We start from the raw sequence: 15989 nt of genomic DNA, 5'->3' as shown, positions 1-15989 counted from the left end.
AAGCTCAGGTTAGAGACTGTTTTAATTATGCTATTCTTTGGATTAAAAAAATGATTGACCAATATATAGTAACCCAGTTATTGTCAGTTATTGTCATTTTTTTAAATTTGGGGAATTATTTTATTTGGATTATAGAAAAGAAAGACTTCCGAGCTCTCCTGGTTACTAGATATCACTAAGCATTACAGCACCATGAGTTTATGAAGTTAAACTCTCATCAGGGTTTTATAAGGCAATAAATGAAAAGTCATGGTCCAAACATGAAGCAAATTAAGTTGTGGCCTGCTCTGGAGCAACTGATAGGGTAAAGCATGGGAGAATCCACTTAACCTTGATGTTTGAAATATTCTCCTTTTACAGGCAGAGGTTTATGACAGACACTTCTTTTCTTAGGAGTCCAATCTTCCACTACTGGGATCTGCAGTGATTATATTTATACAGTCTTGCTACTGCCAATGCTGGTTACTAATTGTCACTGTTCAGAACCTCTCATCAAAATACAGAAGACAAGTTAGCTACAGGACAGAATGTGGACGTTAATAACCATGACAGTATTGCTAGAGATTGAGGGGAGGGTTGGGAGTAAGGAAGAAAGAAAAAAGAACACAAAAACTTTCCTGAACTTACATAGTCAAAGGGGTGAGGTATGGTTGATAAAGACTGTATAAAGTTGAGGAACCAAGAAATAAGTTAAGAAATAGTATGTTACAGTTGCAATAAAAGTAAAATTTGTGGTTTCAAGTTAGAGTAGAAGTCTAACAAAAGTCAGAAGAAAAAGAGAGTGGAAAGTGGTGTGAACTACATTCTTAATTATTTTTTTCCCCAAAAGGAGTCACAAACTATTTATCAATCAAGAAATAGAAGCATGTACATATTCAATAGAGTGAAGGTGTTTCCAACAAGAATAACCAGAAGCAGAGACTGGTGGCCCTGGGACTGAGGTGACCATGGTGACTGTCACATGTCCATTCCTATCCTTCTGTACATACACTACTCTTTTGAACAAATGTAAAACTCCATGTAGTTGGTATCATCTATAATCTGATATTAGCCTATGTTCACCAGGTTTTAGTAGACAAACTTCACAAACATTAATCCCTCTAGTTAGTTTTAACAAATGGCAAGATTTCACTGATTTTAGAAATTCACACTTTACATTTCATTCTGCTTCTTGAAACAGAGTAGGAAACAGTTTACAAATTACTATCTTGGTGATAAAAACTATTTAACATGAGCTAAAATTCTATGATTTATCCTTAAATATGCATTTCTATACTATATCACCAAAAATGAAATGACAACCAAAAAACCTTAGGATTTTTAGGATTAACTCTAATGGGCAAGAGTCAGGGCTCAGAAAAGAACTGATACTCCGTCCTAGGAACAGTCTAGGGAGCAGTTTTAATAACTAGCTCCCACTGGCCCCCAGTACTAAGGGTTATTCTGAGTTTTTACAGAAGGCCCAGGTACATCATCCTGCAAACTCCCTTCCATCCCACTATGGAAGATTTCTTCAAAGGATTCAACAATGATTAAGATACCAAAGAAGCAAATGGCTAAGTTGTCTTGGCTTAACAAAAGACAGTCATTTAAAAATACATTTCCTGGGAGCAACCTGGGTACCAAGTATAGTGGGTGGGAAGAGGAAAGAAAGAAAGAAAAGAAAGAAAAGAAAGAAAGAGAAAGAGAAAGAAAGAAAGAAAGAAAGAAAGAAAGAAAGAAAGAAAGAAAGAAAGAAAGAAAGAAAGAAAGAAGGAAAAAAGATGAGCTNAGTAGTTATAATCCAAAGTGCACTTTTCCCCCCTTTGAGGAATTAGGGGAAAAATTTTACAAAAGCTCTTTCGGCTTCTGTGGAAAAAAATGCTTCTCTACACTCATAAGAAATGCTTGGTTTTCTAATTTACAGACTCACTTGTACTACAGCAATTCACAATAATCATACCAAATAGATCAAGCACCACCCACACCTTCTGTAAGAAAATTTATAGAAAGTGTTGAACTACCACAGTTCCTGTGAATGATCTACAACACTTATATTTAAAAAATACTTAGGGAAGAATGGATAAATACACAATGGTGTATCTGTATCACGGAATACCACACAGCAATGAAATGAACAAACTACTGCCCCATGTAACATACACATCACATACCTGTAGTACATATTCTATGATTCCGTTTATATAAAATATAAACCCCAGCGAAACTAATCATGGTGTTAGAAGTCAGCATAGTGGTTCACTTTGGAGAGGTAAGGAATGGGGGTGGGTTATCAGGAGGTTCTGGGGGTTGTGGTAAAGTTCTACTATTTATCTGGGTGCTGCTTGCATGGGTGGGTTCAGTTTATAATAGTTTACTGAGCAGCTGAGTTATAATTTGTGTACTTTCCTGAATGCATATGTAATTTATTAAAAAGTCAATTAAAAAATATCACATAAGGCCCCCTCATAGCTTATGTAGTACCTTCATGCAGATTTTTTAAAAAACGTCCCCTCTGGATGAATGGATTAGAAAAAGGCACCCCTGTGGGCAGAGGCAGCCCCAGAGGTTTGTGCCTTGGCAAATGGAGGACTGACTGGTTTTTAACCCCAGTGGTACACTTGGCTAGACACAAAACCACACATCTGGATGGACATCTGCAAATCTGCAAAACACTCACTTGACCTTTCTTCACCACAGCTTTATGAGGAGGGCAGGGCAGATGTCCTCATTTTACAGAAGAGGAAGTGGCACAGAACAGTAAGACCGATGCACAAAGGCGTCATAGCTAATAAGTGATGGAGCCAGAACAGGCTCCTAGGCCAGTAGCTCTTCACATGGTTCTGATTCCGTTTTGGGAGGGGGAACAGGAAGAAGCTCCTTTCTATGTTTGTTACTGTGTATGTTGTTATGGGTCGTCTCCGATGCTCTGTGGAATGAGGCAGGGAACAAATACGTGGTCCAATGCTCTTAATACTGAGCTTTAGTAAAGGTCTTAGGTTCTAAGCCCAGTTGAAAAATATGCTCTAAGCATACATTTAAAAATGAATATTCATCTTTTACTTGTTTACCTATGCAAAAAGATCAGTAGAATAGACATGTAAATACCAATAGAGCCTCCTGGCCTTCCCATAGCCCAACATTATGAACTTAAGGACATAAATCTTTCCGTGTCTTGAAGAAATGAAAGAGAAAGACACACACCTAAGGTATATGTCCAGCTTACCTAGAAGTGTCTGCTTATCTTGGGAGGAGTCAGACTCTGCAGAACATCTGCAAGTTCGGAGAACAATCACTCCCCCAAGCACGCCATCTTCACTGGCCAGGAAAGGTGAGCCTAGGCAGGAATGGCAAATGGTCATTTTTCAGTGAATTTTACTTTTTTCATTATCAATTTTCATTTGATTATAAGAACAAAAACGTGGTATGAATAAGATCTTGAAAGATGCCCATTTTCCAACAACCACCGTTGTTCATACCTTGTATAGGCTTGATGGCAAACGCAGGCTTATGCCTGAACAGGGGCCATTTGGCAAAGACGATCCCAGATGCTGCCAAGAAGACTTGAGTGGGGGTGGAGTATGCATTACAGTATTCAGAATGGAATTGGAAACACTAGCAGATTAAAGGACCAAAACACAAATACAGGAAAAAATGCCCAGCAAGTCTCTTTGATCAACTCTTAGGGATCACTTACCAGGCTCTCCCTGCTGTCAGGGGCACGCCACCAAAAGCTTTGATTTACTACCTTAAATTCAATTTTAAACAATAAGCCACAAACTTTATTACAAACATTTAAAAATGATCCTGATGGTTTACACAAATAAGGGTGAAACTGTATTTCTATTATAAGGGTCTGGTGGTTAGAAACAACCAGGACTCTTTGGGATCTCACACACTGAACCATTGTGAGCATTTCAAGAACACTACATTTTTAAACCCCTCATTTTTCCTCCCCAAGGACATCTTCGAACATCTGGCATAGCAAGTAAGCACGTGGAGAACAAATGCAAAATTAACCCAAGCACTATCAAAGAAAGTAGTAAAAATAAAAACCAACCAAATTGGATTTGGGGAAGCTTCTGGTTAAACTTAGTAGATTAAACACATATATTTATCTCCACTCTTTCCAAAGGCATGGCCCAATGAGGACAGAGAGAAAGGCAAATGAGAAAAAAACTGACCTTTTAGAAAATGAAAAGAAGATGGACGTTAGTTGGCTTACCTAGTGGACCTGCAGAAGCTGAAACCTAAACTTTCATGGTGGGACAGGGTTGAAATTAGGGGGGGCACCTATAAGAAATCACCCAGTTTTGTCATGAAACCCAAAAAGAATTGGAAATTGGAAGTTTCAATTTCCTGTGAAGGCAGGGATACAGGGTGGGGCTGAAATGAAGATGGCTGGTTTAGAGTGTCCAAAAAGACCCTCTACACCAGGTGTCAGTAAGCTATGACTTGTCTGGTCTACAACCTGTTTTTGTACTGTCTACAAGCTATGAGTGTTTATTTTACAATTTAAAGGTTTATTAAAAAAAAAAAAAAAAAGGACGAGAAGGAGAACATGTGATAGAGACCATGACGTAGCCCAAAATGTCTAAAATCTTTACTTTCTGGCCCTCTCAGAAATAATTTGCCAAACCCTGATCTAAAGCCCCAGATTCCTGCATAGAGAGGAAGTTACTTCTTCCTAATTCAGGAGATGCCAGGATGTTTACTCTCTAGAGAGGATGAACCAGAGGGACTGGAGTCTTGGGGGCATCAGACTCTGCACAGGGCAGGAGGGAGGCTCCATGGTGAATACAGGATGTGGAAGTAGAAGTCTTTTTTTTTTTTTTTTTAAGATTTTATTTATTTATTTGACAGAGAGACAGCCAGCGAGAGAGGGAACACAAGCAGGGGGAGTGGGAGAGGAAGAAGCAGGCTCATAGCGGAGAAGCCTGATGTGGGACTCGATCCCAGAACGCTGGGATCACGCCCTGAGCCGAAGGTAGACGCTTAACCGCTGTGCCACCCAGGCGCCCCTGGAAGTAGAAGTCTTAACGCTAAACAGTGAAATAACCAGCTCCTTTACCCAGAGGCTCCCAGGATACAAGAAGTCAGGCTGATATCCTCCAAACAAAAGACTGGCTAATTCCCTTCCAGCCACACAACCAGCTCAAGAAAAGAAGGGCGAATGAACCATGAGAGTCTATAGACTCTGGGAAACAAACTGAGGGCTTCAGACGGGAGGGGGGTGGGGGATTGGGACAGACCAGTGATGGGTATTAAGGAGGGCACATATTGCATGGAGCACTGGGTGTTATACGCAAATAATGAACCATAGAACACTACATCAAAAACTAAGGATGTACTGTATGGTGACTAACGTAACATAATAAAAAATTATTATTTAAAAAAAAAAGAAGAAGAAAGACCTACCTGACAGACCCTAACAAAAAAAAATTTGCTTTATGGTAAGGGCTACCAAATGACAAGTGTGACTCATTCAGAAGGTTTTCAGTTCAGCTTTTTGGTATTTAACTGTTAAAAAGTATAGACTACCTAGGATCACTAGTTATTTCAGTTAGGCCTCTAGAAAAGACAGAGACTAGAACTAAAAAGCAACAAAGAGAAAACTTAGGCAAATGCAAAAGAAAAGAAAAAATAAAGAGAGAGAGAGAAATCAGAAGAACAGACCAGAAGGTCCAATATCTGAGTAATAGGAGTGTCAAGAAAAGAGCACAGAAGAATGAAATTTCAGGGGCGCCTGGGTAGCGCAGTTGTTAAGCGTCTGCCTTCGGCTCAGGGTGTGATCCCAGCATTCTGGGATCAAGCCCCGCATCAGGTTCCTCCGCTGGGAGCCTGCTTCTTCCTCTGCCACTCCCCCTGCTTGTGTTCTCTCTCTCGCTGGCTGTCTCTCTGTCAAATAAATAAATGAAATCTTAAAAAAAAAAGAAGAATGAAATTTCAAAGAAATAATTCAAAACATTTCCAAGAATTGAAAGGTAAGTGTCTGGACTAAAAAGGCTCATCATCCTCTCAGAACAACTCATGAAAAAAAAAAAAAAAGTGCCATGGAGGTCTATCACTGTGAAATATCAAAATATTGAAGAAAGTGGGGAAAGTCTAAAAACTTCCAACTGGGGGGAAAAAGTCACATGGAAAGCAGGAAGATCATGATGGCATCAAATTTCTCAACATCACACTGGAAACTAGAAAATGAAAAGGCACCTTCTTCAAAGTGCTAAAGGAAAATTATTTCCAATCTAGAATTCTATACTAGGCCAAAATGTCAGTCAAGTGTGAAAACAGAATAAAGCTCTACAGAGTCTCAAAGAATTTACCTCCCACATACTTTCTCAGAGAGCTGTAGGATGAACGTACCTTGGCAAAGTGAAAGAGTAGGGTACACAATGAGAAAGAAAATCAAACCTGGAAACAGGAGATCCAAAACAAGAGAACATAAAAAGATTCCCAGATGGCATGCAGCTATGCAGCAGGCTTAGCAAGTGGACAGTCCAAACTGGTGCAGGAAGCCAGAGGAGGCTGGAAAGATATTTCCAAGTGGCAAATAAATCAAACTTACAGAATATATGTTGGGTTTGAAATTATTAAGAGGAAATGTTTCAGATTTTGAGGGAAGTTTGACAATCAAGACTGACTGGTATAAAAAAACAAACAAGAAGAAACAAACAATAATGAGCCAAATATTAACTGCAGAAAAAATAAGAATTTGTGTAAGAAAGGAATTAGAATCACAGTACACTATGTAGTGCAGATGTCAATAGCTGGAGTCAAAAATATAAACTCACAATACTGATGAGCTAAAAAAAAAAGGGGGGGGGGACATAATACATTAAGAGGAGGAATGGTATGTGTAGTGTGTGTAGGTTTGGGGTTGGAAATATAGGGGAATTAAATCCTTGCTTTTCCTGGTATGAATATGAAGATATTTCAATTTGATATATAAATAATATCTAAAATTGAAAACTGAAGGAATAGTAGTACAAGTGTATTATGTTAATTACAGATTTACATTCTAAAAGAAATAGCTATGAGAGTTAAAAGTAGTAGCCTCAGGGGAGAGGAAGCTGGGGGAGAGGGGACTGGAGCTGGAACAGGGAACCATTCATTTTCATTTTAAGTCTGGGGGTATTGTTTGTCTTTTTAAACCACTTACTTGTTTTGCCTTGCAAAGAAAAACAACACGAATTTAAACTGTGGAACTGGACTAAATTTTTTAATCCTCAGCCTCTTAAAGAACGGGGAAAGAGACAGGAAATTCACAGTCATTGAGAAACTACCCTGCATCAGCGCTTGGTTCCATGCTTTCATGTTCTATAGTTTAATTTTCAGAACCACTGAAAGGGGTGAGAGCAAATCTCCCCAAAGTGTGTCATTTTGGCATGTGAACTATTTTGAGCTGAGGCAATCGAGACCCTGCGGGCTCAAGAGAAGCTTCTGCCTCACCCTTAACTACCTAGAAGAATCTAAATTGGGGGTCTTTCCTAGAATTAGAGTTATCACCAGGAATACATTTTATCTGAGTAATCCATCTGTATGACAGGGCAAATATCTAATTACCAAACATCTGTTCTTCTTATTACCTACAAATTGCCCTCCTCCCCTTTGAAGCCCCAGGCCCCTATCCCATTCCTTAGCTCAGCATGACATAAATACCTCATTGTACCCTTCTGTCTTTGAACCTCTCATGTATAAGGAATTCCTGTATGTATGAAATTAAATTTGACTTTCTCCTGTAAATCAGTCTTGTCAATTTAATCCTTAAACCAGGTGGAAGAATCTTTGAAGGATAGAGGAAAATTTTCCTTCCCAACACTACTGTGCCATGAGGTATTTTTATGTTATAGATGAAGAACCTAAGGTTCAGAGAGTTGAGCGGAGTATGTGGTTTTCCCTCATGATTCTGAGCCCATAGTCCTTGCTTGCTTTTGCAGCAGTGCCTCTCAGGGAATGGGAAACTCTGGATAAGCTCACATTCCAACTACTGTTAGAAACCTCCATCCCACCAGCACTCAAACTCCTGACACCTCTAGAACAGTTCCTTTCCCTACCAAATCCAGGAACTTCTCCTAGGTTCCTAATAGCTCATCCAAGCCCAAAACTCTCTACCTCTTCCCTCTTTGATGACTCAACACATGATAGCATGTCAAATCCCAACAGTTCTCCCTATGACTGTACTTGTGCTAGGTTCTGCCCCTTCATTTCCACTGACAAGACCCTCAATGTACTCCCATTGTACTGAAAACACTACAGTAGGCTCCCTGCTCTAGTCATTCAAATCTCTAAATTAATTAACTCAATTAATATGTACTATGTGCCAGGACTCTTCTAGGCACTGGGGATATAGCAATGAAAAAAATGAAGTCCTTGCTCACATCTAGTTGAACAGGTTAGGGCACAAGTAAATTTACAAGTCAATGAAGAAATTCATCCAGTTATTGATAAGCACTGTGAAGAAAATGAACCTGGTAAATGACAGAAGGTGTGACTTGAGCAGGGGCTACTTCACGTCAAGGGTCAGGAAAAGCCCCTGTTGTTAAGGAGCTAACCCTCCTGGGGGAAGACCATTCCAGGCAGATGAACAAGCAAATGCAGAGACCTTAAGGTGAGAAGGAACCTGGATGTTCAGGAAATACAAGGAGACTAGAGTGGTAAGAGCTGAGTGAGGGAGAGGGAAGAGAGGGCAAACCATAAATTCAAAGAGAGGCAGGGCCAGGTCACATAAGGTTACAAAAGGCCTTGTGGGTACAGCAAGGAGGTTGGATTTTACTGCAAGTGTGATGAAAAGATGATGAAATCTTTAACCAGGACAATGATGTTTGCACTTGCAAAAGGTTACTCTGTAGTATGAAATGGATTGGCAGGGTAAGCATGGAAGCAGCAAGTCACTAAAGAAGAAGCAGTGGCAGCCCAACTGACAGGTAACAGCGCCTTAGGTGAGCCTGCTGGCAGTGGAGACTGTCAGTAGAAGCACAGTCTGGGGTATATTTTACAAGTAGAACCAAAAGGGCTGTTCATAGAATGAATATGGGAACAGGAGAAACAGAGACATCAAAGTTTACTCTAATAAGAATAATGCACCCCAGCTACGATTACATTATTAAACTACTCAAAAACTTTTAATGGTTCCCAAGTGCCCACAGAACAATGTCCAAATGCTTAGCCTGGCACAGTCCTCCTCTCTCTTCCCAACATTATCTTCCTATTTATTTTTATGCACCAAATTCTTTAGCCAAATTAGACTTCCTGTATCCCATTTCTCCAAGATTTCCCCCTGGGCCCATTGTTGTGAACTATTCTTCCTGAATCCCTTTCTCCCCATGAACTGAATCTATCCTTCAGGGCCTTTTATACAGACACAGCTCTCTGGGGGTGAGGGTATCTCACCTTCAAAGCACCTTTGGTGACTAATGAAATGCTTGCACTTACTCACTGCTCTCTCCTATCCCCAACCTCCTCAACACCACAAACACACACACACACACACACACACACACACACACACACACACACAAACACACACACTCCCTCTTACACCCTGCAGTGTGACACTGAGGATGGCAAGACAGGATATTAATGCAGTGAAAGGAGATGGGGCCCCCCGGGCACCATGGACTACATCAGGACTTCTCAGTCTCAGTATGCATCCATTCAATAAATTAATGAAACAATGATTACAGTACATTTGAAGATTTCAAGTTTTTCATGAAAAGTACTCAGATTTCATATTATCACTGTGATGTTTAAAAAAAATACTGACTCAGACAGAAGGCCTTGAGTCTGAGGGTAGCAACTATGTATTCTTAAGACAGACATTTTTTTTAATCTATGCTTCAGTTTCTTAAATTATAAATTATGGATATTAAAAGACATCTCTCTGGTGGTTATAAGGACTGAATTATACATATGAGCTCTGCAACCTCTGAAGAGCTATTTAAACATTTGGTGGTAGTAATAATGATGGTAGGAAGACATTTCAGCATTTTGCTGGTTCTCAAAAATTGTCATGTTGGACAAGATCTATTATGGCACCTGCTTGGTTAACCTTCCACAACAGCCAAAACCAGTGTTCAACTGACATTCAGTGGTGGTGACAGAGTATCAATTTCCAAGTTAAAATGTTAAACAGTCTCTGTATATAAGGAAACAATATTTCTTATTCTTCCCAGTAAGAAAAAAAAAATTAACATGGAGTGACTTTTTATTAGGTGCTTTTCATACCCATATAGGGAATTGGGGGCAAAAATTAATAAGCTAAGACAATCTGAAGTTCCATTAATTTATGTGCAATAAGTTGCATAAAATATCTAAAGAAGATTAATAAAGAAATAATAAAAAATTAAGCTTCATTCACCTTAATAAAATGTCCCTAACAGATTGCTTAAATATCCAAGTCTAAAACTGTTATGGAATGAAATTATAATTACAGATGGTAAGAGAAATAGTTACTGTGATCAAATGTATATAGTCTGAATATTCATTTACATTGTAAATCCATACTGTAAACAAATGAGACACATACTTACTAAATTTGTGCCATAATTTTTAAGGATGAAGAATTTGAAGAAATTTGAAAGGCCAATCACTATAAATATTAAAGAGAGAATTCAATGGGATTATTAATCCATATTCTTTTGATTGCTAGTACCAGAGTCTTAATTAGAATGCTCTTCAGTAAAAAGGAGGATTTGCTGGCTCATAAAATCCAGTGGTAGGGATGTGACTGGTTTCAGTAGCAGTTGGAAATAGCTCTCTATGGACAGTAATGCCTATCAATAGTTCCCCAACTGTACTCTTGACAACTTTACCACCAGAGACTTAATCTTTTTTCAGTTTTAACATTCTGGGGGCATCAATTGGATGTAGGGAAATTAAAAAAACTTGACTGTCCTGACTTAAGTCAGGGATTAAGCCTAGAACAATCAATTGTGACCAAGAGGCCAGTGGACTGGAGTCATGGATGGACATGGACAAATACACAGTGGTCCAGAAAATGCAAATTAAGAGAACACTGGGCTACAGAACCAGGAAATCAGGATCCCAAATTTGGTGTGGTCTATTTTAACTTAGACAAGTCACTTTACCACTCTGAACCCTGGTTTCTTCTTTCATCTGAAAAATTAGGAGACTGGACTATCAATCTCTGTATCTCTTTTTTTTTTTTTTTTTTAAGATTTTATTTGTTTATTTGACAGAGACAGAGACAGCCAGCGAGAGAGGGAACACAGCAGGGGGAGTGGGAGAGGAAGAAGCAGGCTCATAGCGGAGGAGCCTGATGTGGGGCTCGATCCCATAACGCCGGGATCATGCCCTGAGCCGAAGGCAGACGCTCAACCGCTGTGCCACCCAGGCGCCCCCAATCTCTGTATCTCTAACAGTTCTAATAGGCTGGAGTAGGAGGGGGGAGAAAGATGGAGGAGGAGGAGGGGAATCTTTTTTCAGCCGGTCCCCTGAATCGAGCTAGGTATCTACCAGACCATCCTGAACACCCACGAAATCAGCCAGAGACGTAGGAAGATACATCTGGATCTCTACAAACAAACCTCTCCAGCGCTGAGTATTGAGGTACGAAGTGGGGAGCTGTGAATCTGTGCACAGATATCGGAAGATAAACAGAAGGGGGAGGGAGCTGCTGCGCTCGGGTGCCGGGAAGCAGTAGCTGGGGAGCGGGCCGGACTCGCGGACCGGCACCCGCGAGAACGCAGACTGAGGCTGTGAGCCGGGGAACGTGAGTGACCAGACTGAAAACCGAAGCTCCATAGTGCTCACTGGAACTGAGACTGGAAGCTCGGGAGCGCACGTGCAACCAGCAGAAAACCAGCGCTCCGGAGTGTGCACGAACCACACTGTAACAGGGAGCTCGGGAGCGCGCATGGGAACCAAGGGCAACTGACGGTGTTAGAAGCACAAAGGACAGAGATGTGCCGGCCCTAGAAGCGAGGGCTGGGAGAGGGGCTGTGGGGCGCAAATCCTGGGACGCTGTGGGGGTTTTTAGCAGCACTGATGGAAACAGAGCTAAAATGGCCAGGAGAGCTCAGTGGAGAGCGGACTGCGATCTCTCTCTTCTGAAACAGAGGCTAGGATACGGCCACTGCTGCTCTGACTCTCAGAAGAGTCACAGAAAACTGCCAGGGAAAGCCGCCAGAGAAAAAAAGCCCAGAAATACCGGCTCACATTGTGCCCATCCCCATCCCCCCTCGCAGGGGATGGGGCGACTCTACCCAAACAGGGTTGCCTGAGTATCAGCACAGAAGACCCCTCCCCTAGAAGGCAGGCTGAAAAACCAAGAAGCCCACATCCCTAAGGTCCCTATAAAACACGTGCAAACTGGCTGGGTCCTGCTCAATAATTTCGGCTTTGGGCATCCCCGCAACCTCTCATCAGAATGACGAAGAGGAGAAACCCTCAGCAAAGAAAGGACACAGAGACTGTGGCCTCTGCCACAGAACTGATGGATATGGATATAACCAAATTGTCAGAAATGGAGTTCAGAGTAACAATGGTCAACATGATCTGTAGGCTTGAAGAAAATATTAATGAAAACATTAACAAGAATACAGACTCTCTAAGGGCAGAAATGAGAGCGAATCTGGCAGAAATTAAAAATGCTATGAATCAAATGCAGTCTAAACTAGACGCTCTGATGGCCAGGGTAAATGAGGCAGAAGAAAGAATTAGTGAATTGGAGGATGGGATGGTAGAAGAGAAAGTAAAAATGGAAACATGGCTCAAAAAAATCGAATCTCAAGAATGTAGATTACGGGAGATAACTGACTCGATGAAACGTTCCCATGTCAGAATCATCGGCATCCCCGAGGTGGTGGAGAAAGAGAGAGGTCTAGAAGAGATATTTGAACAAACTGTATCTGAGAACTTCCCTAATCTGGCAAAGGAAACAAGCATTTGTGTCCAAGAGGCAGAGAAGACCCCTCCCAAGATCAATGAAAACAGACCTACACCACGTCACATCATAGTGTAATTCGCAAATATTAGATCCAAAGATACAGTCTTGAAAGTGGCCAGGGGCAAGAAAATACTTACAGAGGGAAGAATATCAGATTAACGTCAGACTTGTCTACAGAGACCTGGCAGGCCAGGAAGGGTTGGCAAGGTATTTTCGAAGCTCTAACTGAGAATCAGAACATGCAGCCAAGGATCCTTTATCCAGCAAGGCTGTCATTCAGAATTGATGGAGAGATAAGGACCTTCCAAGACTGGCAGAAACTGAAGGAATTTGTGACCACCAAGCCAGCCCTATAAGAGATATTAAGGGAGGTTCTGTAAAAGTAGAAAGGCCCCAAGAGTGATACAGAAGAAATTTTACATCTATAGAAACGAAGACTTCATAGGCAACATGACATCATTAAAATCATATCTCTCAATAATCACTCTCAATGTGAATGGCCTAAATGCTCCCATAACGCCACAGGGTTGCAGACTGGATAAAAAGACATGACCCATCCATATGCTGTCTACAAGAGACTCATCTTGAACCCAAAGATACATCCAGACTGAAAGTGAAGGGATGGAAAACCATTTTTCATGCCAATGGACCTCAAAAGAAAGCTGGGGAAGCAATTTTCATATCAGACAGATTAGATTTTAAACTAAAGACTGTAATTAGAGATACAGAAGGACACTATATTATTCTTAAAGGATGTATCCAACAAGTGGATATGACAATTATAAATATCTATGCCCCCAGCAGGGGAGCAGCTAGATACACAAGCCAACTATTAACCAGAATAAAGAGACATAGAGATAATAATATGTTAATAGTAGGGGACCTCAACACTCCGCCCTCAGCAATAGACAGAGCACCTAAGCAGAAAATAAACAAAGAAACAAGAGCTTTGAATGATATACTAGACCAAATGGACCTCATAGATATATACAGAACACTACACCCCAGAACAACAGAATACTCACTCTTTTCTAATGCACATGGAACTTTCTCCAGAATAGACCATATACTGGGTCACAAAACAGGTCTCAACCGATACCAAAAGACTGAAATCATTCCCTGCATATTCTCAGACCACAATGCTTTGAAACTGGAACTCAATCACAAGGAAAAATTTGGAAGAAACTCAAACACTTGGAGACTAAGAACCATCCTGCTCAAGAATGATTGGGTAAACCAGGGAATTAAGAAGGAGATTAAACAATTTTTGGAGACCAACGAAAATGAAAACACATCGATCCAAAACCTATGGGACATTGCAAAGGCAGTCCTAAGGGGAAAATACATAGCCATCCAAGCCTCACTCAAAAGAACAGAAAAATCTAAAATGCAGTTTTTATATTCTTACCTCAAGAAGCTGGAGCTGGAACAGAAGAACAGGCCTAACCCATGCACAAGAAGGCAGGTGATCAAAATTAGAGCAGAGATCAATGAATTAGAAACCAGGAGCACAGTAGAGCAGATCAACAGAACTAGAAGCTAGTTCTTTGAAAGAATAAATAAGATCGATAAGCCACTGGCCAGACTTATTCAAAAGAATAGAGAAAGGACCCAAATTAATAAAATTATGAATGGAAGGGGAGAGATCATGACCAACACCAATGAAATAGGAAGGATCATTAGAAACTTTTATCAACAGCTTTATGCCAATAAATTAAACAACCTGGAAGAAATGGATGCTTTCCTGTAAACCTATAAACTACCAAGACTGAAACAGGAAGAAATTGATTATTTAAACAGACCGATTAATTATGAAGAGATTGAAGCAGTGATCAAAAACCTCCCCAAAACAACACTCCAGGGCCTGACAGATTTCCCAGGGAATTCTAAGAAACATTCAAAGAAGAATTAACACCTATTCTCCTGAAGCTGTTTCAAAAAAAAGAAACAGAAGGAAAACTCCCAAACTCATTCTATGAGGCCAGTATTACTCTGATCCCTAAACCAGGCAAAGACCCCATCAAAAAGAAGAATTACAGACTGATATCCCTGATGAATATGGATGCCAAAATTCACAACAAGATCCTAGCTAATAGGATCCAACAGCACATTAAAAGGATTATCCATCATGACCAAGTGGGATTCATCCCTGGGATGCAAGGGTGGTTCAACATTCACAAATTGATCAGTGTGATAGATCACATCAACAAGAAAAGAGTCAAGAACCATATGATCCTCTCAATTGATGCAGACAAAGCATTTGACAAAATACAGCATCCTTTCCTGATTAAAACCCTTCAGAGTGTAGGGATAGAGGCTACATTCCTCAATTTCATAAAACCCATCTATGAAAAGCCTACAGTGAATATCATTCTCAATGGGGAAAAGCTGAAAGCCTTTCCCTTAAGATCAGGAACATGACAAGGATGCCCACTCTTGCCATTATTGTTCAACATAGGACTAGAAGTCCTTGCAAGAGCAATCAGACAACAAAAGGGATAAAAGATACCCAAATCGGTAAAGAAGAAGTCAAACTGTCTCTCTTAGCAGATGACATGATACTCTATATGGAAAACCCAAAAGACTCCACCCCCAAATTACTAGAACTTATAGAGCAATTCAGTAATGGGGTGGGATACAAAATCAAGGCTCAGAAATCAGTTGCATTTCTTTTTTTTTTTTTAAGATTTTATTTATTTATTCTACAGACAGAGACAGCCAGCGAGAGAGGGAACACAAGCAGGGGGAGTGGGAGAGGAAGAAGCAGGCTCCCAGTGGAGGAACCTGATGTGGGGCTTGATCCCAGAATGCCGGGATCACGCCCTGAGCCGAAGGCAGACGCTTAACCGCTGTGCCACCCAGGCGCCCCGCATTTCTATACACAAACAATGAGACTGAAGAAAGAGAAATTAGGGAATCGATTCCATTTACAATAGCACCAAAAATCATACATTATCTCAGAATTAAGTTAACCAGAGAGTAAAGGATCTATATTCTAGAAACTGTAGATCACTCTTGAAAGACATTGAAGAAGACACAAAGAGATGGAAAAATATTCCATGCTCATGGATCGGAAGAATAAACATAAGTTAAAATGTCTATG

At 40.5% G+C, this 15989-nt stretch overlaps 1 protein-coding gene across 3 annotated transcripts in view; it reads right to left on the bottom strand.

The window, feature by feature from the left end:
• The window catches only part of TASP1 (taspase 1), a 258243-nt gene that overhangs the window by 52460 nt on the left and 189794 nt on the right, over positions 1 to 15989 (bottom strand). For all 3 annotated transcript variants that reach the window (XR_571645.2, XM_008703359.2, XM_040637977.1), the window contains one exon: positions 3206 to 3316. Coding sequence is in view for 2 of the 3 variants with exons in the window: in XM_008703359.2 (XP_008701581.1) it covers positions 3206 to 3316 (111 nt within the window). In the remaining variant the exon portion in view is untranslated. The remainder of the gene's footprint in view (positions 1 to 3205; positions 3317 to 15989) is intronic.

The sequence above is a fragment of the Ursus maritimus genome, unplaced genomic scaffold, assembly GCF_017311325.1.
Source record: "Ursus maritimus isolate PB19 unplaced genomic scaffold, ASM1731132v1 scaffold_22, whole genome shotgun sequence".
NCBI lineage: Eukaryota > Metazoa > Chordata > Mammalia > Carnivora > Ursidae > Ursus > Ursus maritimus.
This window is presented reverse-complemented; position numbering and strand designations above follow the sequence as displayed.